This window comes from Fringilla coelebs, assembly GCF_963513975.1.
Source record: "Fringilla coelebs genome assembly, chromosome: 3".
NCBI classification, from domain to species: Eukaryota; Metazoa; Chordata; class Aves; order Passeriformes; family Fringillidae; genus Fringilla; species Fringilla coelebs.
Window position 1 is genome coordinate 82,609,562 of NC_140030.1, and position 26,406 is coordinate 82,635,967.

Sequence of the window (26,406 nt, forward strand, 5' to 3'; positions counted from 1 at the left end):
CATTCATGGAAACAGCAGAAGCAACTTTCAAGGTGATAAAATTCTCGAAGTTTTACAGGGACTTATTCATCTCCATTACACTTGAAGGTACCCAAAGCCTTTCTGGAAAGATCAAGTAATTCAAATCAACCAAATCCAAAACACTACTGAAAATCCCAAATAATGAAACCAAAGTAAGTAATGAATTAATTAAAACCACAAGTATCATACTTTCCAGTCTCTAAAATAGAGCTCTAAACACCTGATGCTTTGAAGCACATTATGAGTGTTGTCTTCTCCTAAAACATCTTTTGTCATTACAGTTAAACACAGAAAAAAAAAATCTAATTATGATATTACTTACACAATGTCCTTTACCTGTAATTAAGAGTCTGACCACCAAGATTCAAGTATTTAATGACACTGAAGTTTTGAAGGACAGCACATATGAAGGACAGAATGGTTAGGTCCATGTTAAAAGGTTCAGGAGTGTTGGCATTAAAGAGAGAACATCAGTCCAATACAATACTGCATACCAAGAGTCTTCCATCATCACTTGTCAACGATTCCCTCTGCATCTTTAAACAAACCTTTCATTCACCTCAGTTTCCAAAGATTAAGACAAGACAGCGAATTCTATGTGATATTTAAGTAAGTTCACACATTGCTGGGTTAAAAAAAACCAACAAATCCACTACAGTTTTACTAAGCCTGATAACTGCACTGAATGCTATAGCACATTTATACAGGAGTAGAAATTCCACTCAGCCAGAGGCAGGACCAGTCCTGTGTAAATGCTTCTGAACAAGTCTGCTCCCAAGGTATCACAGCAGGAAAAGAGAGAGGAGTAAATGTCAAAGCATTCAGTGCTGAACTTCAGAGATAGTTCACTCACAATGCCGGGGACAGAGGCAAATTAGAGAAATCTGTGCAATAATCACTGTGTCTGATGCACCATGCACAACTAAAGGACACAGCATGGGTGTGCTGATGTTGTTCCACCAGAGCTACTCTGGGTCCAACAGTCTGAGCATAAGCTGTGGTGGACTCAGTAGAAACTGAAGCATGCAGGCATTTGGAATGCTGCCACTGGAGCTGAGCTCAGCAGGAAGGGGCACTTCTATGCAGACTCAGGCTGGCCCCACAAATCAAGCAGTCATGGATCTGTGTGTGCTTCTGAAATCTGATACACTCAAATGACCTGTATGAAATCACTGTTATTTTGAAACTGCACAGAGCAAAGCTACAACATCACATGAAAATGTAAAATTCATGCTTGTAATTGGATGCATAATAGATTTTGCCAAGTCTCATTTACTTGTTACTATATCAAATATAAGTGATGGGGGCAGAAGCAACAACAGAAACAAAAACCCCTCAATACTTCTGGATCCATTTAATTATCTCAACTTCTATTTAAAAACCACTTTAAGATTTTATCTGCCATCTTTGCTGGAAGAGTCTTGGAAGAAATCCCAAACAGGTTAGCCTCCAAACCACTTAAATACTAAAGGAAAAAATAAAAGAGAAAATATTAAATAGTCAACATTCAAAGTGAATCTTAGGACATCTTTATGATGAGCTGATTTTTGAACGATAAGGTGGCAATGCTGCATTTACTCCTCTGAACTAGCTTTTTCATTTCAGTGCTTTTTAAACACTGCCTTTTCCTGCTCTTGAAACCAATTGTTTACTTGCACAGAAATTAAACACATGCTCTAAAATATTTTCTGCTGATGCAGTATTGTTACATCTAATTTTAATTACTAAATCTTCAGACAGACTGTTTCCCATCTTCATACAGCTACCTTCAACAAACATTTCACTACTGCTATTGAGTGCAACGACTGCAGTCAACCAAACATGCAGAAAAATAGTTCAGCCGGGTATGTGTTCTTTACTTCAATTAAACTCACACAGTTGGATGCCTACTGTTGCCAAACCAGTAATATAATTTATACATTATAGTCCAAACAGTAAAACTACACTAAAAGTCATTTAACAATATTTATAACACCATAAAATACAGTGTTAAAATATATGAACTGCAATATGTACCAAAATTATAAAATTTGTTTCTCATCATCAGTGATTAAAACCAGGATCATTGCTCTAGCTTCAATACTCACAACCCTGGTGACAGATTAGAATTCAAATCTTAATGATCAATTTACAATTAACAAGATAGAAGTGAAACAAATTAAACCAACCATTATATATAACGAGACCCAATGGACTCCCATTGTTCCCCTTAATTACAAAACGCAAATCACAAATACACAGTGGGTAGTGTTAAGCATTAATCTACAACCTAGAAACTCAGACAGTGACAATCGGAGGGAAAAAAAGAACTAAACAAGACAGAAACAGAGAAGAAATCAACAAAGGACTATATTTTTAAACATGCCTATGCATACGAAAACCTTCACAGACACTATCTTGTTTCTGCACAGCTTGAGGGGTTTATAATTCGTCTGACATTGTCTTTCTGACACCTCTCCGTGTAGGGACTAGCTCAAAAAATGGTTCCAGCTTATATATAAACACAAAAACTTCAGTTTAGATTTCTCAGAAAACCTGCATTAAATATAGAAATATATGTGCCATTCAGATAATTCAGCTGATATTGTAGAAATACGTAGTTGTCACAGATAAATTTGAAATTCCTTTTATTACAAATGGGTATTTCCTATCAAACCAAATAAAATTAAAAAAAAAACAACTTACTATTGCATCTGTTATTCAAAGGGCTTGAGTGTTCTACCAATTAAATAACGGTATTGGTAGCACACAGGTATTTCTTAAACCCATGAAAAATAAGGCACAAAGACTCTAGAAGTACAGCAAGAAAAAACACACCCAGATCCAAAATTCAATTTATGGTAATGTCAAAAATATGGGAGAAAATGGAAAAGTATTTTCTGTGAAAACAGGGCACGCTGTTGCTTTGTGATCTGCCTTTATTAATGTACATAAGAACTAAGTTATAAATTATTGCTTTTTTGCAAAGACAAAACTACAGTATTCTGTCCCAGAATGTGGTTTTACACTACATTCAGTGACAATGAGCTGAAGACTGCCTTTTGGAGAGGTGCTACTGAGGGATACGTGCCCATCATGCCTTTAGAACTTGGCTAAAATAATTTTCTGCATGTGATCTCCTGATCACATCACTTTGTGAAGCCATCTATATTAGTCTGTCATTTTCCACCACCTCCAGTTCCACCTTGCTGTTCTTATTTTTAACTTCTATTTTTTTGTCTCTACCTATTTCTCTATCCTTGTAACTGATTGAAGCAGCTCCCACAACAATGAAGGCAAGCTCAAGCTATTTTAGGACCACTTCTCAGAACCACTTTCATGCATTCTTCCTTACAGTTTCTTGTGTAAAAAATACCACTTCCTGGAGATGCAAGAGGGCTCCTTTTCCCATTTTCAGGTCCTTGACATAGTCAGCTAATGCTGCTAGGTGGAGAAACACTTGGCAATCTCTAGTATTTATTTTCAGAGAATAATGTGTTTTCACAGTATGTTTTCTGTCTTTCCTTCATCCTTTACAGTTACTAGTCTGTGACTGTGAGCTCTAGCAACAAAGTCTGTGTGCTTTTTTATTGCTGGAATAATAATATGATTTGCATCCATTTAGATTTTGCATTACTTTAGCAGAAGAGCTCTTCTTTTTCAGAGGAAAATTTCTCTTTCCTTCTCTCTCAAGTACTCCTCACAACACTTGCATGGGAATATTGCTTACAGTCCCTCAAGTTTCTCATTTCTTCCCCAAACACACTGAATGGGATTCATCTCCCAACTCCAGCCACTTAACAGCTAGTCAACACTTTATATTCAGTGGGAAGTAGGATGGGCAGTGGAGGCAGTACCCATGGGAAATATAAATTTTATTCATTACAGACATACATATATATATATATATCCTGTCTTGAAAACCAATTTTATCTTTGCTGAGTGTTTTCCCATCAGCCATGAGATGAATACTAGCCTTAATTATCAAATTCACTTTGCATGTAATGTACAGAAGCTACAGAACGCCAACTCTCCACTGAAGTCCAGTTTACCAACCTAAATATGAACTCCCAAAAAATTTTGAACAGATACTATTTTCACACTTAAAAATGTAAAATCAAATTATTTCTGTTAAAGAACTACAAAATTCACGTTTTCTTTAGCAGACAGTTCTGTCTTACAGAACTTTTGAACAGATACCTCCATAGCTTTGCATTTCTTTAAATTATTATTACTTCCAGGTGTTACACTCTTCCTCAGTTTTTAATGGCTTTGAACTTAGATCTGCTATTGATTGATAAAAAGCAGCAGCAGAATCAGAGCATCAATGACAAGCAATTTTGATCACAATTATTTTATCGACAATATCCAGTGTGCAGTGTGGTACTGTGAAGAGAGTACTAGAGTAAATAAATAAAATTACAACAGTTTTCACATCATTGAATCTTTAGCATTTTTCATATAACTTCAGATAAACTTGAATTGTAGCTTTTTAAACTATTTTCTACCCTTCATATTAAGACTATGAACACAAGAAAGAAAATACTACGCAATTTTTACATTGGAATTGTCCAAGAAATTTGAATTAATAGTCAGAAAAAAAATCTTAAGGGGCATATATTATACTGAATTTTTAAGGGGCATAGATTACATTGAGATGATATGTAATACCTAGGACAAAAATGAAAAATAATAAATATTAAAATACAAATAAAAAGATAAAGAAGTATGTCCTATTAATAAAAGGGTCACGTTAACAAAAATATACTAACCTGTATTTTTCTGACATTTGTTCCAACTTCTTTGCCAATACAAAACATTCTTCCTTTAATTTTGCTATGAATGTGTTCTGGGAGGTCAGCAATGAATCCAGTTCTTCTACTAGAAACCATAAAATTATGATACTATAAAATTACAATGATATAAATTTATAGATAACATAGAAATAATTTTATATATTCTTAATTTCTTTCTTCTAGTTCATTCTAGTTTGAAATGTTTTTTAAACTTCAGCTATTTGGACATCATCACTTACCAAATTAAGGCTCTATGTCAGAATTAGCAGAAGTGTTAAAGCAATGTTGCCACCGAATCTGGTCTTGTAAGAGAAGAATCACTGTGAAGACTAGATATCTAATCTGGTGGGCTTGCTTTTTAGCTAGAAGTTCACTGACATTTCTAGGAGGAATAAAATTGGCAAGCCATGCTTTAGCAGACTTTTGCTTGCTCAACTGGTGCAGAGGATACACCAGCAACCCAAATGCTCACACTGTAGACTCATTTTAGAATCTCCTTAAAACAGCAGTTCTTTTATTTACTGCATCCTGAGTTTACCACAAATAACATAATTTTTTATTCTTAAATGAAAAGAATTAGACTTACTGCCCAGTGACAGTTGAAATGAAACCATTTAATAAAGTAATTTTCAGTTACAATCAGTTTGGACTGCACCTAAACGCATGACCTAGAATCCAGGTATCTTTATTCTTTGAAAAGGGAGGTACTGCAAAATGATCTTTCTTGATTTCTGCTTTTAAAATTGGTGAAAGCATGACCATTCTTGCCCAAATTCCTTGTATTTGTGTAGGGTCATAATAAACAAGGTTTTCTTTATATACATTATAAATTACTATAATTTCCAACTCCCTCTAATTCTACTAGAGATATATAAAAAACAGATCCAGACATAATATTGTTTCATTTTTGTATACTGGGACAATTTATGCACCAGGAAGGTAAATTACATTTCTCTTGTGCAAAATTTCACATGGTCATATGCTGATGTGCTGGCTAAAGGAGGAAAAAATGATTCTGAGAGCTTCTTTTCTTCTCCTACAGTGTAGGCAGCAGCCATAATGTAGCTGTTTGCATTCCCTGAACACACGGAAAGGTCCTCTAGTATTGTGATAATACTAAAAAAAGGCGGAAAATTGAATAGCATGCCTGCTACCTTACGTATTATCTAACACCCCTTATAATTATATATGTTGTATAGCTTTCCTGAAAGTATTGCATGACTGGTGGGTAAAAATGGTATTTTGTTAAACACATAAATATATCATGTTCTTTAACAGCTGAAACTCCTCCTCCTTTCCATGCCCATGAGTTACAGATTTCATTTCAAAAAATTCCTTTTTTTTTGTTTATTTATAATATGCACCTCTATTAATGTTGTTGGCATAGTACTTCATAATACAAAAAGCTCTTTTTTGTTTGTTTGGAAAACCCATTTTACTTCCAGATTAAAGTTAGATGTTATTGATGGGCTAAGTCAATGCAATGAAGTCTCCTATTATGAGAACCTGAAGTATGCAAGGGATTAAACATCTTTCTTCTAGACTGAGGATGTGGGGGAGGCACATGGTAATGCTAAAAATGTTCGAGGCTGCAAAGATTAAATAAAGGAACATATCAATTTGGAGCCAGTGAATTACATCCAGCTGCGACAGTGAATTAAGAACCGATTAATGGCTAAAGCTTTTCTCCAGTTTGGATGCCGAAGCAAACTCATTAAGCTTTTAGAGTAGCTATAATGTGTGTACTGTGGGAACTGTTCAATGCTATTCAGGAGACTTTAACTGTAAGCTCAGAGCATTTCCCGCAGAGCTTCTGATGCTATTTTCTTTATATAACATGTGTGCCTGAAAATCCAGCCAAAAACAAGCCCTTTGTTTTTCTACTTTGTTGTGGTCTCTCTCAGCTTTACGTTTCTTGAACACAGGTAAATAAACTCATAATCCAGATGGTGCAGCAGATGTGAGAGCAGCACTCTGAAATCAACAGACAGTGGGCAATACTTTCCATTTTCTCTTTTAAACGCTAACTAATATGTAATTCGGAATCTCCGGTGTAGTTAGCATCTGCTCCCTTCGGCCAGCCAAAGGTTACAGGTGTTCCTGATGTCATTTCACAGTAAGGCGTGGGCCTGGCTTGTGAGTGAGTGCCCAGGCTCTAATCTTTCCCTACCACCTACCAGTTTTCTCATGCTGGGCCTCCATTTGCTGCATCTTCTGTGTCAGCTCCTGCTCTCTTTGCTGGGCCTGAAGGGCTCGGGCCTTTGCTTCATTGCTAATGCTGTGCTGAATGTTCTCTTTCTCCAACCTACAAAAAAACCAAATAGGAAATAAAGAAAAATAAAAATCATATAGTGAAGAGGATAAATTAAAAGGGTAAAGCAGAACATTTAAATAATAATAATAAAAATCTGGCCAAGCTTTTTACATTAAACATTTCTCCTCCTCCTTCAGGTTATACAAACTGACCTTTCTCTTACAATGTCAAACATTCTCCAGTGACTAGCAGAAAATGGATAGAAACTATGATCTATTTCCTGAGAGAAAATTGGCCCTGCAGACAAAAATAGGATTTTATTTTTAAAAATTTTAATCACGACCTCTTTTTTATAAGGAAGCTTACCAACATTCACTGTGCACGGCACATATTATTTGCATTTTCTTTTAAATGCTATTTGTTTAATTCTGCAGTGAAGCTTAGGGACCTGACCCCGAGATGGACTGGTTCCCAGTGAATCAGCAGGAGATAAGTCAATGGGAGCGATTGCCACAGTGCTCGTGATACAGCTACTCTGAAAGCTTAATGAGTTTTCTTGAGCAACCAAACAAGTTTTAACTATTAATTTATGTAAATAGGAGATGAATGCATCCATGACAATAGAGTAGACTGCTAGCATCACACAGGCCCAGCCCCTCGTGGTTCTGCTCACTGGGGGGTTGTACAGGAAGGTCTAAAGCCCAGTACTATTATTGAAGTATGCAGGCAAGAGAGCAATTTACTTGACCAGATATGCAAGATGGGGCAATCCACTCCTGAGGCAAAACAAATGCTAGACTACCACACTCCATTGAAGCATTTTATTTAATGTAAGCCAAGCAAAAAGAGCATGGAAAATAAAACCCCAAAAAGATATATGCATGTAAATTAGAAAAGATCCTGAACTGCAAATTCAGATCTAGACTTTCCCAAAGGTCGTGAATATTTATCTGGTGCACATTGGGATCCACATTTAAAACGTCAGTAAGTCCACACATACAAGGATTGATTTCTAGATTTCAAATGATGTGAGCAAACACCTTTCCACTGAAATGACATTTAATAGCTTGGGATAGGTTTCAAAAAGTCTTATAAACATGTTTTATTCTAGGGATATTACTTATTTCAGAGGACTACAAAACAGAACACGGGCACAGATCATGTAAGGATAAAGCCACATCTCATGTGGTTGCTGCACTTAACCTTTGGATTGGTGCCTAATAACCCATCCGAGATATTGCAATATCTCAGCATGACACACACAATGTTAAATCTTCTCTCTCAAATTTACCCCAAAGCAATACAAATGGTGGGTCACATTACACTAATTCCTGGTCCTGATGTTTCAAGCCCTACCTTAGGCAAAACTCCCTTGGAAATCACAGGCAGTTTCTTCTGAGGGAAGACAGCAAATATGTTTAGATAGCAAAAATATTAGAGAGCTAAGGAAACAAAGCACATTTTTAAAGGAAATTTCATATATTGAATAGCACTTTATCACATCACTCTCAGAATTGCTTTGTAATCATATTAGGGCTATCAAAAGGAGTGATGCTCCCATCAGTTTTTCAGTGTAGGCTCCAAATATGGAAAGCATTACTAAGAATATTTTCCCCATATTTGCTGGAAACCAGTCTGTGCAAACCCCTTTATTTTACAAATGTTTTTTATCTTCAAAGAGTTGTTATAGCACCGGGTTGCTAAAAAAACTAAAGGAAAAACAAGCCACCAGTACCTCTCACATTCCTCTGACACTTTCAGCTGAAGCAAGTGTCAGTAGCACAGTATTTTATTTAATAGCTCTCATGTGAGATGGCTGAGATGGTTGTGTGCAGTTGGGTGCTGTGCAGTCATCTGGCACACAGCTGGCTGGCTGGCCTTCTGCTGGGGGTAACCTTCAGCGTGCAGCAAGCAGCACAGCTCAAGCTACCAAGGCAAACCTGTGAAGATCCATTCCTCATCGCCAGGGCCCCATCCAATGATCTCATGCTAACCAGCAAGTTCAAATACATGGAGAATCTACTGCCCCTAGAAACACTCTCCTGTGTAGGGGACCCATCCAAAAGAGCCACTCACCTGAGCCACTTACTGCATAGAGCAAGCTAGCAGGAGCTCAGAAACATGGATGTGTGGTGAGTGCCTCGCGGCTGAAGTGTGTATGGGGTGGATGAAGATGAATTTATACAGTGGATAAAAAGCTCAGTTGTAAAACTAGGACAACAGGTAATTCTTACACACAAGAGCAGCTTCTTAGGACTTAAAAGATTTTGGAATTAAAACACATCCAAGGCCACACAGAACAATATCTGAGGTGCTCAGAACTGCTCAGAAGCAAAAATATATCCTGGAGTCAAATCTGTCTAAATGGAGTAGCATGTCCTTTATCTACACCTTGACTTGAACCTGCTCTCTAAGTTCAATCTCTCTGCCCTCTAACTAAAAATTTCCCCAACACATATATGGAGAAAAAAAGAGTATAAAACACGTAGAAGGCAGCCCAAGAGATTTTAGGATCTATTGGTAACTTTCCTGCCACAACCAACAAATACTGGAGGAGTTCTAGAAGCTTTGACACTGTCTGTCCAATTGCAATTTCTTAAATCAATAATTTCACAATTCAGAGTAAAAGAAAATCTAGGGACTGTATATAGAAGGAAATAGTCCTTTGTCCCCCCAGCACTAGAGCAAAGAGATCAGAGGTCTCCTTCTACAAAAACTTCAGAATTTCTTACATTCACTAATGGAAAGCACAGAGACAATAAAAGCAAAGCTACAACTGACTAATTTTGAGGACACAGGTAATATCTGAATCAGAAATGATAGCTAAAGATTAATTGTTCCAGAAATTTAAAAATCTTAATCTATAGAGGTCAAATATAGGAGATGAGTGGTTAAAGTGCACCAGCCTGTTCTCTACTTCTAATTCAAACACAAGTTCTACTGAAAGCAAAACACTAAATGCACTAAAATGCACATGTGATCGGTCACAACACTGATCAGTTTTACCAAAGCAGACACACTGAACTCACGGAAACATCCACTTCTGTGCGACAAAGTCAGAAGCAACCAAAGACTCAATGGTGGAGAAAGCTCAAGCTCTCCTTGAGCCTTGTTCTGAAGCAGAGGTTTTCCACAGTGATTTTAGCTCTAAATGCCTGTTTCAAGCCTGCATTGTGGCTGTCAAGAGCCACAGTTAACTCAATTAACTGGTTTGCATATCTCAATGATTCGATATTGGTTTGTAGTGCATGAAAGTTATGCTTTTCAAATATTCTTGACAAAACAAAAGGCACTGAGAACGGTAGCTTATAGCACAGGAAGAAGAAAATTGCCATCTCTGGCAAACTTTAAAAAAATCCTTGCTGCAAGTGAAAGTGAAAAATTCAAAGTGAAAATTCACTTTGATCTCAAAACTAACATGAAGGTATGCTGACTGAATTTGAGCCATCAATTTTAATTTAAAAAAAACCCCACAAATACAACCCCAAACCAAAATAACACCCCAAATCAAAACACCCTTCTCATCACTAACAAAAAAAACCTGGATCACAAATCCATTTACAAGAGAAGTTCACTCTCTACCAAAGGGTTTTGCAATAAAGAAAAAGGAAGTATGTAAAGACTAGTGACATAAAAGTCATATTTGACATAACTAAAAGCTCATCTGTTTTTGACTAGAATAAAAAAGAACTTAGATTGATAAAAGTTTGAATTTCACTACACAGTTCAATAGTATGTATTTCTGAAGGAGTCTTTTCAGTTTGGTAACAGTTAAAATAGAAATATAAAAAAAGCAGGATGATTCTTAATGTAGAATTAGGCCTCTGACTGGAGGCTGCCAGTATTTCTTCTGGCAAAGCAACTACAATTTGAAGCAACCATGCTTCCTATATTGACTATTTGATTTTTCCATGAGATCAACATGTGGCATTTTTAAAAAAGTTAATGGATCCATTAGTAAGGACTATGAACTTAACTGGACAAATTAAAATACTCTAGCAATTATCTCAGTTCAGTGATACACAAGAGGATACCATAGCATTATTTTTGATATCCTATTTTCATATTAATTACTGTTCAAAATATAACTATAAAGCATTTTAGCTTTCATAGATACTTGTTCTATCTTGAACTTCATAAATCATTAAGGAGTAGCCAGCATTTAGTGTTCCAAATGCTTGAGCTATCCGAACTAACAAGACTTGTCTAAATGATGACCAGTCCTGGAACTCTGCACCCACACTAAGACTTGGGCAGCAGGAGGACCAGTCAAGCCTAACACTGATGCTTTTACCACATGCCTCAGTGGTCCAGAACAAACCTTTTTCCTAGGTAACATGTAGCCAAGTGGGCCAGCACTGTGAGCCACTGCACAACAAATTACCTCAGAAGAGAGAAAGGACTCAGCGGAAGGCTCCCATAGCTCTTTCAGATGAAATGAGCTTTCTCTCCCAGTATTTTTGAAAATAAATGTATAGCAGAAGATTCTCTACCAAACTGGAAAAGTTTTGAGGAGTTACCCAAGCATTTCATTCCCAGTATCTTTAGTAAAATCTTGCATGAAGTCACACAAATCAATTAAAACTCTTGAAAGTAGGACTTGAAAGACTGCACGTATCAGAAGCCCTAAAGACCAAATAACTTTGGGTTCAAAGGTTCAGCAGTGTTTTATGCAGTCTGCTTTGCAAACTTTCCACAACACAGGTCTAGTGGACTGTCCATTACAAGCAGCTTTCTGAATCACCTTCTCATAGGCTCTTTTATCTTACTATTTCAGCTGCAAGTGTCAAAGGAAAAATGGAAAATCAGAGCATATCCTTGCTCTTCTCTCAGGCTATAGGAGGAGAAAAACCCAACCAAACAAATCACACATTCATGATAAAGAGGAAAAAAAAGTATAAATGCTGAAACAAGATGTCACAATACCTGACTTATTCTCTAAGGGGACACATGAGAAAATTTTTTCTATCTCTAACTTTATTACCAGACACTATTCAAAACTCAAAATGATAAAGGTCATAAGGGAAGGTATACAAAATAAGATCACACTTCAAAAACTTCTTTCCCCTGTATTTTTAATGTATCTTTGTATGTATGTCATACACAGAAGAATAATGGCTCATTTTTTATTTTTTCAGGTTAGCAGACAAGTCTAAATGTTGGGCTACAAACATGGAAAAAACCTCCAATTTACCAAGAAGTCATTGTCCCCAGGGATAGTATTAAATAATTCTCTCTATTAATGTAAAACTGCTACAACTCCTTTCAGACGAGGCTTTCAATTTAACAGCACTGCAGTACCCCATTCAGCTATTTACAAAAGAGAATGTGTTTAGTGAGTTTTATCATATGCTATCCAATCTTAGTATTTTCAAACATTTAAGTAAGAAAATGCAACACAGTAAGACCCGTAATTCTGCAGGTAAACAGGTACATGCTGGTTTTAAATGCAGCTATGATTCAAAATTATTGCTTTCCACACCTAAATTACAGAGCTCTAGAGCACGCACCTTACTCATACGTTTGGATCAACTCAAAAAAAAGGCTCAGGGTCACAAGATTTCTCCCTTTCCTTTAAATCAGACTTCTAGCAACCTTTGTTTAACACTGACTGTTTTGGTTATCTTCTTTTGTAAGGCCTATGAATTTTCATCTTACAGGACCTTTCTAATACCTATGGTTGCTCTGAATGAGGACTTAAGCTGGACAGTGTTTAGTGGTTTCCTCTTATTAAACACTGCAGAATTTTTTATGCCATCTGAATTTTTTAATAAAGGTTTTGATTTTTTCAGTGCTTGTGTAAATCCACACTGGATCACATTTTATGGCTCTTGGTACTTTTACAAGGCAAAAGAAAGGCATGAAATGAATGTTCTTGTGGCAAAAATAATTAAAAAAGGACATATGAGTGCATGCTCCCTCAAGAATTATGTAGAAGTATCTTTTAAAAGCATCATGATCAGGTCATTTCTTTAAACCTTTCCAAGGAGCTGAAAAATTGCCCTTCCTGTATCCCATTGAGGGAATTACCCACTGAGTTGCTCTTTTTGTCAGTTTCTGGGAGCTGACTGGATGCTGATTCTGGAGTTGGCTGCCAGGTCTTCTCAGCAGAAAGCTCAAGTTTCTGGAAACTGCCCCAGCCAGCACACTGTGTTTGGTGAGCTTCAGTAAAATCTATATTTTCATGGTCAAATTTTGAAGAAACCCAACTATTAAATTAATTGGTGGATTTGAAGGACTGTATAATTTCTCAGGATACATGTGGGCCTATTCATGAGAACTGAGGCTCAAAAAAACCCGACCAACCAAACAAACAAAACTTAAATTTTGTTTCTTGTGTTAGTTGAAAAATACAGAGTTTCCTAAAATAATGAAATATCAGAGCTTTCTTCTCATAACCACGAGAAGCAATAAGGACCATGAGAAGCACTACAGGCAATTATGAAAGTTATGTAAAGGTCAAGGGGTGAAAAATTCAGCATTCAAATTGATACAGCTCTTTAAATATAGATCTAGGAAGTTCGAAGGTGCTACAGAAATAACTTGAAAACAGAAATACATTTAAAGTATGTTAATGAAACTAAATGAAATTTCACTACCCTACTTAAGATGAAAGGCTGGGAAAAACAACTTCCTACTATTTCATAAAAAACACTTCAAATAATAAGAAGCACTTTTGGGGGGCAATAAAAGAAAAGATTAAGCTCCATACAGATTTCCAACCTCATCAAGAGACTAACTACAATTAGTTGACAAACTAGCTTGAAACAATTTTCCCCAAAATGCAGGTAACTTATCACCTGCATCCCCATTCCCAGAATTCAAGCAATGTCAACTTGTTATACTATTTTCTATTTTTTCTAAGAATTTAAATTTTGCTGAAACAGAAGTCAGCGCATACAGCTTTCTTGTACCCACTGATTTTTTTCCCCATATCTCTCTATTTAGGATGCAGCCACACCACCAGACCTCCTTTGAGACTTCTCTATGTATTTCCACTTTATATAATAACAAGAAGTCTACATAAACAATGAAACACTTTAGTACAAAATTTCCACTTTGCCCTTTAAGCCCTACTGAGGCATCAGGAGAAACTATACATTAATGGCTGCATGTGAAAAAAAAATCCTACTCCTGCTTGCCCTACTTGAAATCTACTTAAAAGTTATTTCAACTAACTGGAGATATTCGTGGGCATGAGACAGATGAAAATCTAGGACCAAAGAAACAGACATACAGTAAGACAGAGTGTTACTCCTATGGAAGTTTCTATGAATTAAAGAACCTTGAACACAGTTAACTTCTACATCTCTACTTCTATCTGCGAGGTCAGGTAACAAAATGAAAGGACTGGATTCCTTACTTTACATTCAGCATAACAGTAAGAATTTGCAAACACCTAGCCTATAACATCATTTTACTCTTTTGGCATTATAGCCATCAAGATATATCCAGAAAAGCACCAGTTCCTCAACAACTTCTATTGGTATATCAAGTCACAACCAAGTATTATGAATAGCTCTCCTCTATTTCGATGTTAAAGAAAAAAGTGCCTCTAACTAATTAACATCTCATATTAGGTCAAACATACTGACTTGGAATCAAAACCTGATTTTTCTGGCACATTTATAAGCTTTGCCATCAAGATACGTAGCTTGTAAGTAAATATCCATTCTCTCATGACTATCACCATCAGATTGTGAACTATTTGGCTCCTAAGTCCTTACAGAAACACACAATTAAATACAGCATGAGGAGAAGTGATCTTTGTGAAGTCTTAGTACATAGCCTGACTTCCAGTGCTGCATATTTCTCTAGAATATTCTTTGTTCCACAAGCCACTTTTACAAATGACTAAAATAATTGCTTAACAAAGAAGATTTTTACAGGTATGTGTTTTGTATACACAAATTTACACAAATTATTTTCCCTATATTTAAAATGAAGGTGTAATTTCATTGATTTATGGTGATTCTTGAATTTGGCACCAGCAGCCTCTTAGAATGAAGCTTCAGGACACATTTAAGGCAGACAATGTCAATATAAGAGGTGTGGTCCTTCATTTTATCCACTTACAATGAGCACTCACACAACCTATTCTTCAAGAAACTATTCTTTTTCCATCTAAATAAATCCCTGAATAACCTGATCACACAGGTGCCTGTCTTCCAGTGTCAGCAGAAGCAAGGGCCTGGCAAATGTGGCTAAACATAGCCATATATTGCCACTCTAGGGACTTGCTTTTCAGCAACAGTATAGGCTCAGACCAGGTTCAAATAACTGCGACTGTACTCCAAGGCTCAGCTTGTTAATACAGTAAATCCAGCCGTCAGGCTCCTACCATTGAATCAAAAAATGATGCAGCTAAATGATGCAGAGACCTGATCTGCTATGAACTCACTCTGCCAATTTAAATTTGTTCAAAAACCCAATGTTTTTGGTACGTTAACTTTGTACCAGCAAGCTTTATGCTGAATCAGGTATCATCTGTCCTTCCTGCAGCTGGCATAAAGTCAGCATAAACACGGCGTTGCATGCTCTAGCTAATTAAAAAGGAAAGTGCCTGTGTGCTCACACCTGATCCGGATCAGCTCAGCACAGCTGAACGATCCAGTAGATCACAGATGCACTGGGAGTGACTGCTCAACACTTACCTGCGTTTTTCACACGTTAGGTATGGACATACAACCTGCACTTAACGTGCCACAGGCCTGGTGTGTGAAAGTTGATAATGATCCCCTACTATTGCTTGAAATTGAAAAGTTAAGGAATGTTTTTTTTCCCTGCCTCCAAAGGACCAAGCCTCAAAAGAACAGCTTGGGAAGAAGCAGAATCATTTGACAGAACAAAGCATTTCTTCAGGATGACAATTTGAAAGACAATATTTGATTTTCAGGGAATTTGATCTAGGGTAAGCTAGATTTCTACCCCATCCTACAGCAAGCTACCACACATTCCAGCAAACTGACAGACTTATGACCAAAAGCAAAAAAGATGAGAAATGCTAACATTACACTGTACTTGACTATTGTTGATTTGCTCTAGATCTTACAAAAACATCCTAATGAAAACCATGCTCATCTGCCCACATGTCACAAGAGCTAGATACAAACAAGTGAGTTAAAAAAAAATTAAAATCCAGACTTATATGTCTTTTATTCATTTGTTCAGCAGTGGCATAATTTATATTATTCTGATTGTAACTGCCGGCAGTATTAGAAATAATGGACAGGCAGCATAACAGCTGAAGTTTTTGGTGGTGGTTTTGTTAGATTTTTTTTTTTCTCCCTTTTGGACAGGTTATAAATCTCTTCTTTATGCTGTCAAGAGTAAGGGAGAAACATATTTCAATAGCAACTTTAAAACGAAACTCACAAATTACTACCATTATGCTAAGTGCTAGATATCCCACTGTGCAGTTTTGCTTTGTGAATTTTTACCTTCTTCCATGCACACTTTTAGCCACTGATCGCACAGCCTTTCAGTGTTTTCTGCCTTTTCCTTTAAATAAACTGGCTCTGGCTCCTTCCATCTGGTTCCCCTTCCGTCAGCAACCCTGCACCTGTTCACACCTCCTCTCCTGTTGGATTCCACTGAACATTTCCTCCTCTGCCAGGGCTATTCTGGCACTCGCAACCTTTCTGTCATTCAATCCATCTGTCAGAAGTGAACTTTGTTTACCGCAAGCTTCTGCTTTCTTCTTCAAGAAGCAAAGCCCCTCAAGGTCATTGTCAAATGAACTGTCGGTGTAGATTTAAATCCACTTCTGCTAACCAGCAGCAGATGAAGTTCTTTACAGTCCTGTATTTGTGAAGATCAGTTTGGGGTATAGGAGAAATAGTAAGAAGCAAAGGAATAGCTTTTAATCATTATTTGTTAACTCCAACAGCTAACATGTTTTTCTTCAAAAACATGTATCTGCTCCTTCTTGCTAGGGCTAGCACAATCTGAGAAAGACTTTGCAGAGCTATGTGAAGAAGTGGAAAAGGCTAACAAAAATATTATAAATAAAATAATAAATGAAGACTTTTGACTCTGACTCTATGTAACAGAGATACTGACTAAAAATACAAAGAGAAAATGGGAGCAGTTGAATGAGTAAGTTTACAGTAAAATCTTAAAGTGGTCAAGAGCACTCATTTAAACTTATTTAATCTGCTGCATTTTTTTTCCTTACCTATTGATGTTTCAAACGCAACACTATTTAAAGAAAACAATCCTTAATAGTTTTTTCTTGTTTTCAAGCCTTGTAGAACACACATATGCAACTCTTTGTTAGAATGCTGTCTTCCACATTGAGGCAAATTGTAAAGACAGGCTGAAACTAAGTTCTTATTGTTAACAGGATATATTATTTTTAGCAATTCCTGTGTCCATATTTCTTTTCAGGAATAGACTCTAATAACCAAAAGTTCCTGAATTATTAACTAACCTCCTAGACAGTCTCATTCTTCCAAAACAAGAAATACCTTCAATTTCACAGCACACCTTGGTATCCTTAAAAAAAAAAGATAACCTTTCACAAGATAAATACAATAGCAAAAAATAAAATACATATTTGAAGTTTTGTACGCAATTATAATAAACCACCCATTTTATTACCTCTTTACCAAAAATGAATATAAAGTTTTCTGGATCAAATCCAGGAGGTAATCCAATCTCATTAGCAGAACTGCATTTACATTAAGTCTGAATTTCACTTTAATGAAAATTACATTGACAAATAATGCCTAAGTTTAGCTGATTAAAAACTTAATACTGATCTATTACTTTTATGGGGATTAGTCCCTGCATTTATAAGGAAGTATTTTCTTATGCTATGGTCTTCTTCCGTAGGAAACCAGATACAGGTGAACAATTGCACTGGAAATAGAAGAGGAACCCTGTAGAAAAAGAGGCTGCAGCAGTGTCCCACCTGACTACAGAGACACTTTAATTCCTCAGTGATTTAAGTCCTGTAGAAGCCAACTGACCAAAAGGGAGAAGCTAATCGTGAAAAGTTGCTCCTATTTCTACAGAACTATAGTTTGACATGCAAACCACCAAACCCACAGGGGCAACCAAGAGCAGCACACTATTAACTTCGCCATGCTGCCAGCACAGCCAGGGCGAGGAGTTCAGCCCTGTCAAGTAGCCGTCAGCAGCTCATCTGCTCGCTCAGGACGGGCATCTCCAGCGCAGCCTCCCCTGACCAATCACCGGCACAAGGGCGCTGCACAAGGGCTGAGGAAGGAGAGCAGCCGGACGGCCAAGGCTGGCGTGCTCAGGTGATTTTTTTTCCTTCCTCCCTCCATCCACCAGCTACTTTCTCCAGCAATGACAACCTACAGGCTGATGCTCTTCAATGTGAAGTTGGATAAAGTCTCCAGCTGACGACCTTTTGGGTTCTCTGTTGAATTTTTTTCCTAGGCAAGAACTTAAGGAGGAGAATTTTGCACAGTAAAGGAAAAACACCCACAAATCAACAACTGCTGTGACTGCACAAAATAAACAACTTTGAATATACTTCTGAAAGCACAAGACAGCTTTTAAAATTGTTGAAGTTCACAAATACCAAGGGCTGACAGAAAAAGTACATTTTAGCTTATTGTAAAAACAGGCTTTCGATGTACTTGAGAGAAAAGCTTTAGAACAAGTCAGAAATAATGATAAAAATCAGAACCACTTTTTCCAGTAGCAAATTCAGCAAAAAATCCAGCAGCCTTGAATACATGTATCTGAAAGGCTTCTTTGGTTTTAAAAAAATAAATCATTATCCTGTTGTCATTAGTCACACAAATAAAAAACCTAATTTGAATGAGACCAAAGTAAATATTTGATACACACTCATAAACTTATTACTGTTAGTGCTGAATAATAACTGCTCAAAACAAAGACCTTATAAAGATGTTTGTTTTCTACAGCAGTTAGTCTCTTCAGTGTTTCATCTGAAATCACACTCGCTCCAAAGCGCTTTAAGTATTGTCACTGCTCCTGAACCACACTCTACATGCAGGAGCAATTTGGCTGCCTCAACAACCTGATGTGATCATTGATGTGACCAGTTGCAGTTTAAATACCGTGAAAAAAAATTTTGATGAATCTAATACTAAAACCTGAACGTGTATTATTGTCTTCTCCTTAAAAAATATTTATTGCAGGACAATAAATACAATTGTTAACCACGTTAAAACTAGTTTAAAATTAACAATAATTTATAAACACTTTAATGTTCAAAATTAACGTATGATTTTGTATTTGTTCTTTACTCCTTCACTTGCATTTCCTTTCCTTCCCTTATAATATTTATCAATGGCCTTTATATGTTTGTACAATCACTTAAATATGTTTAAAATATTAAATACAATGATATTTAAATAATTGTGTGTTATCTTGACACAAAGTGTATCAGCTTAGAAAATTTTACAACGCCCTGCCAGAAGACGACAGAACCGATTTATTTCAAATCACTCAGTATCAGTCTTCATAAAGCAGCATATGGTCTTATCGTGGCAGGTAAAATATTTTACCTTCTATAATAACGCAGAACAGCTAATTTATCTACATGCTGTATAATCAGATAAACAATTTCAGCTGCACTATGAAAACCTGTAGGCAAAGGAAAAATTTATCCCTCTCCACTTTATTTATTTTTCCACATATGCATTCATATGATTGTTAACAATAGAGGCTATTCTTTCTTCCACCTCCTTCTTCAATTCCCTTAAAGCAAGCCCTTCTTTTCAGTAGTGAAAATATTTGCAGTTTCTACAGCTGCAGGACAAAGAACTCAGATTTTCACAGAACTGCTCAGGGGAAAAGGAAGGGGGAACAAAAAAAAGCTCTGCAAGATTCAGTTGCAAGTAAAGCAGAGTGAATGACAACTTTCAAAGCTACCACAATCATTTACTAATGTGCTGCTATAGCAAATAAGTCTAATTTTTTTTGACAGCACCAAATTAGATTTATTGCAGAAACTGCTGCATAAATAGCATATGGCTATGTTATACTACCTATTTCAAATCCCTGTAATGTTTCCTCCCCTCCCTGCTCAAAGTGGATAATTGAGCCAAACTATAAACCTTCTGCAGACAAGATACACACAAGCTCAAAAAGCAGATGCAGGACACATAGGGTTTTTTTGGTTAAAATTGTCTAAAAAAGTATCACATATCCTGACCAAACAAATCCAGGTAGTAATAGGTAAGATCTCCCTTACTACACTTCAGGATTTTATTTCCCCCTTTTCCTCGATAAAATTTTATTTTCATTTCTCTTTCAAGCTGACAGTCATCAACACGGGGCACGACCTCGTAATCCTCTCACACATGACTACCTCCTACTTGCACAAGAAATCCTATTGATCTTTACTTTTTACGCGAGTCAAATTATTCATGTGACTCGGGATCAGAAGGCTCGGACCTCCATTCATCCCTCTCAGGCTCTCATTTATGAGCAGGGAAGTGCCTCCTCCGAGCAAAAATAAAACATCAGAAAACTGGTTCCATTCATTGGAGGGGCCCAGCCATGTGGGAAGGTGCCGACCTACTGCTCTCCCGCCTTTCAACGGGAACAAAGTTTCCTTATCGGTTTCCCGGATCAGGCCCCGGACCCACGTGCTTTCGCATTTCTGTCACCGCCACAATTTCCTTTCGCCGTACCGCTACGGCCAAGTACGAAACCACGTAACCTCAGCGCCGGGCAGGGCCGAGGGCAAAGCCCCGCGTTTCTGAGGAAGGAGGGGGCGCGATGGCGCCGGCGGGACGCGCTCCACGCCGCGGAGGCCGCCGAGGGCCGCGGTGCCGGCCCGGGCCGGGCCCGTCCCCGCCCGCCTCCCAACTTCGCGCGGCCGCGGCGGCACCGAAAAGACCTTGGAAGGTCTCGCGTGCGGCCGGCGGGCACACCACTGCACACATCGCGCACGGCTGCGGCTACCCCGCCGCTCGCCTGGCGGTGGTCAGTCCTCCCAGCTGCCCTATCCGTTACTGTCTGATTAGCTCTGCGAAGGAGCCCCTCCCCGGCCAGCTTTCCCCGCCATCTGTTCCACACGCGATGGCTGCCGCCCAGCAGCCTCGCGCTGCCCTCCTACCTGGCACCCGGCTCCCGGCCTTACCCCAAAGTGCTAACACAGGTTCTCGCTGCTGGCAGAGTCAGGATTTCATTACTACTACTTTGACAAGTGCAGGGTTGTTTGTAATTTCTCTTTTATCCTGATTTTGATTGTACAACCACCTCCCACTGATTCAGTTTGCTTCAGTTTTGTTGCTCACAGATTTTACTCTCCACATTAATCTCCCTCTGGCATGTTACTGCATCTGTTCCCTTTTTTATTATTAATTTTCAAATTCCCACCATTTTTGACAAAAAGGAGGTAATCTACACTCTGCTTCTGCCCATTTCATTTTCTTTAATTTGGAAGATAAGTATGAAAGCGTGCCAAAGAAGTTAATTCTCCGTTAACAGTTTATTTTCTGGCATCCTGATGCCTTTGTATATGAAAACCAGATAGAAATAAATGTTGACTGAATCACAACAACATAGTCGCAACCGTCCCTAAATTTAATGAAAAGTAAACATACGAAGCAGAATCTAAAAAGTTTATTAGTTAGAGTTGTTTCATGTTATCACTCATCTCTGCATTTTAAAATAATGCTTTTGCGTATTGATTTTTTTTTTTTTTAATTTAGAAATCAATCACTGGTTACACCTTATTTCTGCTTCCTCCCCCCACACCCCCAATTCTAGTGCTATTGGTACTTTCATCAGTTTGTCAGTGTGAGTAGATTAAGCATATCTCAGTCATTTAATATTAGTAACAACGTTTCTCCAAAACTCCTTCCCAGTATAAATGATGGACTCTGAGGTGCTAAAATTGTTGGAAAAGGCATGGCATTAAGCATATTGCTAACTAATAGATACTACTAGAAAAAAAAAAACCCAGAATAAATATTAAGTATTGTGCAAATCCCTAGAAGGCTGTGTATAACCACCAGGAAGTTTGTTTTATCAGTTAATAGTATAGCTTAAATAGGGAGAACAATGAATGAGGCAGGCTGCAAATTCTAACAAGGAATACTGGTGATGACCTACAGCTCAACACCAGAGCTTCAGAGATTAAATAATGCCACGTTAACCTGGGAGGGTATATGCTTTATTTAATTGCATGTAAAAGAAATAGTCTTAATGGAGTCACTGAAACTAGCAAGAAGCACCCATGTACAGTAGGATGACTATAGCACTGCTAAAACCCAACTGGCATGCCCTTAGATATGCTGCTTTCTAGAGATATATCACTGTCAAAAAGAGGGAAGAAATATCACATAATGGGGGAAAAACAGTAATCAAGAAAAACAATACCCACTGACTCACTGTAATATAAACTTTAGTCCCTCAAGAGAGTGACAGAGGGATTTAGGGCAGCTTGGTGGCTCACCTGAATCTGAAAGAGGATGTTCATTTAGTAATTTGTGCCCTGCCTACTAGCTGACCTTGAGAAGTTCTTAGTGTTTCATATAAGCAGACAAGAATAATACATTTTAAACTAAACTAAATCTGCTTTTCTTCTAGTCAATTCTATTTCCTATCAAATTTCAGATGACATTTCAGTCAAAAATATCTTGAGCCATCTATCTCTTCATCCCTGAGAAAATGCATGATGACATCACAAAACTTCAACTTTGAAATTGGATGATTCCCTCATTTCTTAGGATTTATTTTACTTGTTTGGTATATGTGAACAGGAACTACTTCTGACTGCAACTGAAACAAATAATACCTCCAAATCTGGTTTGAAAGAAAAAGAGGAATGTTTTTTAATGATGATTCACACACAAGAATAGTGAAAATTTTTTTTTTACATTAGATGGCACACTAAGATCCGGACAAGTTGTTAACATCTTGCATCTTTTATATGATCTTTTCCATGAGCATATTGACAGGATTTTTAATGACTATTTTTTCATTAACTAAGAACAATAGACCTGTATGTTTTCTACCCTATGAAGAAGGGCTTCAGGTAAGCTTAATTAGCAAGACCTAATCTTGCCAAAGTAAGAGCAATTTGACTTAAGAACTAATTTCGTAAGATTTTCCTACTACAGTAACCTCAAAGCTGAAACTAGGGCAAAAGAAACCCCCAAGAAAACTTTAAATAATCATGGTCAGTCTCATAGCATGGTGACATCTGCAAAGTTACATGACTGACAAGCAAAACTACACAGTAGAAGTTCTGCATTTCCCCTGTCTTTTGAAGACATACAAATTAGAATTACTAACTAGATTCAATAGCAGAAAGTGCATGTTAATAGCAAGTATTTCTAAGCAACATATTGCTCCAGGAAGAAAGGTGACAGGAAAAGGCAATTTTAAACTCCGTGGCAATGGTTTAGAATAGCTAATTGTAACCTTTTTTTCTTCCTTTTTAACAAGTACATTTTGTTAACTTAGAAGCTGTTTAGTTGGTAATCAATCAACAGTGTCTGAAAACTAGGATACAGCAGAGAAGTGGGACTCCTGGAGAAGAGTGCTGTTCTGCAGAGTACTTTCTTTTCTCATTATGACACAGACTGCATGTTTTTTCTCGTTAATTCCTTTCATATACATTTATCTCATTTTTATACATTAGTTCTTGTATTCACTTATAATCATTTTTATTTACAATATCGAAACTCAGAATCAGTGGATTACTGAAGCTTTTCTCCTTAGTAATACAATAATTCATACAAAAGAAATAATTCTTTCTGTATCTTCTCAGCTACCTCTTATTTCTGCCAGAACAGCACAGACAGGTCATGCAAGGCAACAGAAAGACTATCCACAATGGTGTAACAGCAGTACAGGCCTCCCTCAACTCCAGCATTGTGAGAAGACTTGGAGTGAACCAGCTGGTCCTCTCCTGAAAAGAAGAGAATCAGCAAGACGAGGCCAAGGCCAGAATACCCTAGAGATGCACTAAATCAGTGCAATTTCTGCAGCAACCTCCCACAGGCAGGACTCTAGAGCTTAAAATCTGTTTTCCTTGGCAAGCGCCACAGTGAATGAGTCTACAACCCCCAAAGGATTGCTATTACCCCTACCTTTCAAGTATTTTCACTGACACAGTTGCCATTTGAGGTGAAGGGAATAAATAAAAGAAGGCAAACAGTAAGTGAATGTAATTTATATGCAACAACTATGGATGTACCAATCCATGAAAAACATACTGATTTCAAAATGAAAACTAATGCCACTAGAGACATGTAACTTTTATACCTTCACTAGCACAGAAAACCCGTTCTGCCAGGAGGTGAGCTGAGAGGAAGAATGAGTACAGGCTAAGGACAAGTGTCATTTCAGTAGGGGATGGTTCCCTCTGCAAGGCAGGGAAAACAGGTGACACTACGAGAACACTTCAAACCCTGCCCTATGGATTTAAGTTCAAGAGGAAAACAGGTAACAGATCAGGAGCAATGAATTGATCATCTCTTTTTCCCCCTTCTTCAAGCAGCATCACCTAAAGTATTCTTCGAAAGCAGGCAGACGCTCCAAGTGTACAGAGAACACAAAAATGTACAAAGTGTTATAGAATTTGGGGACTGTCAAGAAAAAAACTTGAACCTATTTCCCATGCCTCATCATATTCATTTTTCCAATAAATACACATCAGCATAGAAAACATTTCAATTCTTGTAAGGAGATACCAAATATGAACACACGGTAATACAAAAAAAAACCCTCCAATCCAACCCAAAAAAGTAAAACACAACCAACCAACCAAATACCCTAAACCCACAAAAAAACCCCCCCAAACAACCAATAAAACCCCAAGGAGATCAGGACCTCGCAGAAGAGTGTCTGCACTAGGTCAAAGGAGCCATGGCAATTCAGCATCTGTCTCAAAAAGCGGGCATCTGTGAAATTGTATGAGAACAGGGCCAGCACAGAGCATAACTTGCCCAAGATACTGTTCCCAGCCTCTAATGATTTGCATTCCAAAAACTTTCCGAGTCAGAGACTGTACATCAAATAGCTACCTGAGTCATCTCTATGTTAGTTATCCAGCTTTAATTACTTTGCTATGTAAAAGCAGGCAATAGTTCTCATTTTTACATTTTGAGTATTTTCACCAAAAAAAAAAATTAAAAATTATAGATTCGCTAGTCAGATTTCCTCCAAGATATCCAGAGTTTTATTGCATATAATCAGCCTTTGCTAAAAGGAGCGTGGTAAAGCCATTTGGTTAGCTATCACAACAAATCATTATTAATAAAGTTCTGCTAAATCCAAACTTTAGATATCTTAACAACTCACCCAAAACTTTTTTCAAGTTCATTAACCTCTAGCATATTTTTTTCTCTAAATACAGGCTGTTAGAGTGGTACTTTCTTCCATCTGTTAAACAACCGTGCTCTGAATTACACAGAAATTTAGCTGAATAAAAAAATGATTCATTGAATTCAATAGTTTAGACAAGGCTCTATTTTATTTCCATTTACTCAATGGCAGAATTCTCACAAAGCCCAAAAAGTACAAGACTTGGATAAACACAGAGACTTCTGTTAAGTGATAAAAATCTAAGCTTTTTTTCCCCCCCCTATTAAAAATTAAAACTAACTTAACTTTTTCCCTTAAGTACTGAGTGAAAGCTGCCAGCTTTGTTTATGGATGTTCATTCTTGGGGGAAGCAGGGCAATGGAACAAAAAACCCCCACACACAACCAAAAGCCTTCAAACAGTTGGACAATAGCGTTTTCCAAGGCAAAAGGAAAAAAGTTCTGCAGTTATCCAAACTTGCAAAGTTGCAATGAATAATTGGCATGTCAGCCTTCTGGAGTTTTCTAGAAATATGTAATGAATAATGCAGCAAAAGACATTGGGAACTATACCCAAGGATGGAATAGGATCAGAGGAAATCTTTCATTACACAATGGATTGTACTGTATCTTCACCAAACAAGAGACTGGAACATCCTCCTCACATAATTGATCTTACCTTATACAGAAAAATTATGTTTATTTATATATTTATATACATATTCCTGGTCATTCTGCTGAAGAAATTTCAGGTTATTAATCTGAGAACTCCTATGCTTAAAGGTGCTGCTCTACACTACACTCTTAAACAACATTTCAAATATGTTTGTCCTACTAAGCACAGCAACAGTAGCTGCAGCCTCCCTTGCTCTTCTTCCTGTCTAAAACCATGCCACCTCACCACCAGAGCTGAACATTGCCTTGTCTACACACTACTAGTTCACTTTTATAAATTATAGTTCATAACTCACTTTGTAGTTCATAACTCACTAATTCAAATCTCCACTTCTAACACAACTGAGGGCTGCCCGTGTAGGCAATGACTGCAAGTATCTGCAACAACTGTGGGGAAGCCTGTGGCAAAAAA

General features: G+C 37.4%; 1 protein-coding gene across 3 annotated transcripts in view; it reads right to left on the bottom strand.

Moving 5' to 3' along the window:
* SDCCAG8 (SHH signaling and ciliogenesis regulator SDCCAG8) overlaps positions 1-26,406 on the bottom strand; it is a 104,170-nt gene that overhangs the window by 40,421 nt on the left and 37,343 nt on the right. For all 3 annotated transcript variants that reach the window (XM_084201781.1, XM_084201779.1, XM_084201780.1), the window contains exons 14-15: positions 6,974-7,101; positions 4,773-4,881 (exon numbers count right to left, since the gene is read on the bottom strand). In XM_084201781.1, the coding sequence (XP_084057907.1) occupies positions 4,773-4,881; positions 6,974-7,101 (237 nt within the window). The remainder of the gene's footprint in view (positions 1-4,772; positions 4,882-6,973; positions 7,102-26,406) is intronic.